The sequence below is a fragment of the Eptatretus burgeri genome, chromosome 9 (genome assembly GCF_056783735.1).
Source record: "Eptatretus burgeri isolate ZD-2024b chromosome 9, Ebu_testis_v1, whole genome shotgun sequence".
NCBI lineage: Eukaryota > Metazoa > Chordata > Myxini > Myxiniformes > Myxinidae > Eptatretus > Eptatretus burgeri.
Window position 1 is genome coordinate 6600378 of NC_140969.1, and position 2500 is coordinate 6602877.

Genomic DNA, 2500 nt, shown 5'->3' on the forward strand with positions numbered 1-2500 from the left:
AAAATATTCACCCAGTTCAACATCCTTTCACTAGAAAGCGAGATTGACATAATAAACATGTCCTTTAAAAATTGCCAAAGTTGCATGATAGAGAAGAGAAAACTTTTTAAATAAAAGACGATGTAAAAGGGGAAGTGGGCAAATATGAAAGCATGTACACCGATAGACACTGTGTGATGGTAGTCTTGTGGTGCAGATAATAGGCTGGCATGTCAGAGGCTGTAAGTTCTATATACAGCTCAAAGAAACACTTTAAGGACTTAAGCTCGGTTGCACAAAGAAAAGATTTGAGGATTTACTTTAATATTTCCTGAAGTTTCCCCTGAAGGTCATCAATAATTTGAGGATCATTGCATATTCGAATATTCCTTAAGTTTTCCTTAAACTCAAGGGAGCACTCCCCTGTCCTTAAACACCAACCTTTGAGTTTCCAAATGGTGCTCTTAATGGAAACCCTGATCTAAAACACGAACATCACGAAGGAATAACTGGAATTATACTAAGGTTCTTTGATACACCAGGCGTCATTTCCCCAACAAAATGTTTTAAATAATTTATTTATACACTCGATCGCACTGACAATCCCACACATGATATCTGGGCTGATGTAAAGGTGTGTTCTGGTGCAGGTACTACTGCAGGTGCAGGGGAACGATTTGTTAGCTTGTGCTGCTCGTGTAGTGGTACTTTCATAGTGCGATCATTTATTACTTCCTGTTCAGTAGGGTCTGGCGATATATAGATATACCGGTTATATCGATAAAATTTTTCATATTGAAATACCGGTATTGGAATTCTGAATATGGTATACCGAAAAAAAAAATATTGGTGTGAAAAAAACAAACAAACCAGTATATAACTAACAAATCTAAGAAAGGTGTATACAATCTTTAAATACTGCACATAATTTAAAAGGCTTTGATGCAATCGGCGTCTCGGTTAAACATGGAACAGGAACAGTGAAACATATGACGTCAAGACACAACAGGAAGCAAGTACAGTCTGTTTTAACTTTTAACCCTCAGCATTTGAGTAACGATATTAGCAGTCGTGTTTTTCTTTGCCCTCGTGGCTGGTTTTAAAGCAATTGCTAATTGGTTATTACTTTATATGAATCAGGTGTGCTTTAGAAACCCTGTGCAGAGTCAGTGATCTGCTATAGCGATACCGGTATGAAGGCGATATCGGTATGAAGGCGATACTGGTATGAAGGCGATGGCGTCTTCAATGGCATACGTATTAAATATATTGAATAGGTGTGTTCCTCAGTCCATAACTCATCAATCCTGCATTGCGTGGGGCCTCGTTCAACTTGGGGGAGTCCCGGTTTACCTTGCGATTGCAGGTCTTACCCAAATCGAGGGAGTCTTAATTATACACAATTTCTAATCGAGGGATTCTTAACAATCATGCACTATTTAGAGTTGTAGTGTTGTAACTAAACATAAAATTACTTCAACAACACACATCAAACAACTATACAATGCATTGTCTCTCTTAAGCTTGAGAAAAGCCTCCACGAGTGCTTCTGTCTATTCCTGAAGACAGTTTGCGGATTGCTTCTCCACCATCAAGCTTTCGAATGCCTCGTCTTCTTCTCTGTAATCGGACGTCTCTTCCTCTCTCTCGAATCTGATTGATTGCCTGGCATAGCAACGGCCCTGAAGGATTTCCTCAACCTGAAGGATTTCCTCAACCTGAAGGATATCCTTACCTGAGGATTTCCAAAGGGTAGTTTATCCTTCAGGATGAGGTAATTTTATGCAACTGGGCCTTGAATTCTAACCAGACACAAAGCAAGTCAAACAAATTGGGTCGCTATTAGGTTGTCAGTAAAAAACAAGATGATTCATTAATAACAATCAGAGTGGAAGGAATCTGCTGAGCTTGTCTCATCTGGTTCACAAGCGGTCGGTCCACACTTTGCAGTTCACCTAATGCCCTCAGGGAAGCTTGGACATAGACACAAAAATGCTGCTTACAGAATGATAGCACTGCTCAAAATCCTGGTAACTGAAAATAAGGTTTACAGCAACACTCACCTAAAATAGGTTGATATAAACTTGTTTCTTTGGAAAATCCAGGAAATATATGTGGAAGGTAGAACTTCTTGAAGTTGTTAAGAAGGAATAAAAATCCCTTCTCCTGGTTTTCTCTCTCACACCATTCAAGACTCTTTGCCTAGGAGCACAAAAACAAAAACAAAAAAAACTGGTTGTAGTTCGGAAGTCGGTATTCAAAACTGAAGGATCCTGTATAGCTACGCACTAGGCAATGCTCAGGTCTGACATTTTGACCACTGAATGGTCTTCATCAAGAACTGTGCAGGTATATTTTGCCCCGTGTTAAGTATCCTCCCAATGTGAATGTCACCACAACAAACAGATGGTGAGACCAAATGTCATTTTCATGAGCATATATAGCATTGTGTGACTGCAACAAGTGAGACCCAGCATCAGCTGTCATAATTATCACCATCGTGGTCATCAATGTCGCCGTC

The 2500-nt window shown here is 39.6% G+C and overlaps 1 protein-coding gene across 6 annotated transcripts in view; it reads right to left on the minus strand.

Moving 5' to 3' along the window:
• RALGAPA1 (Ral GTPase activating protein catalytic subunit alpha 1) overlaps window positions 1–2500 on the minus strand; it is a 207957-nt gene that overhangs the window by 141618 nt on the left and 63839 nt on the right. For all 6 annotated transcript variants that reach the window (XR_015061424.1, XM_085893990.1, XM_085893992.1 and 3 more), the window contains one exon: window positions 2043–2181. Coding sequence is in view for 5 of the 6 variants with exons in the window: in XM_085893990.1 (XP_085750116.1) it covers window positions 2043–2181 (139 nt within the window). In the remaining variant the exon portion in view is untranslated. The remainder of the gene's footprint in view (window positions 1–2042; window positions 2182–2500) is intronic.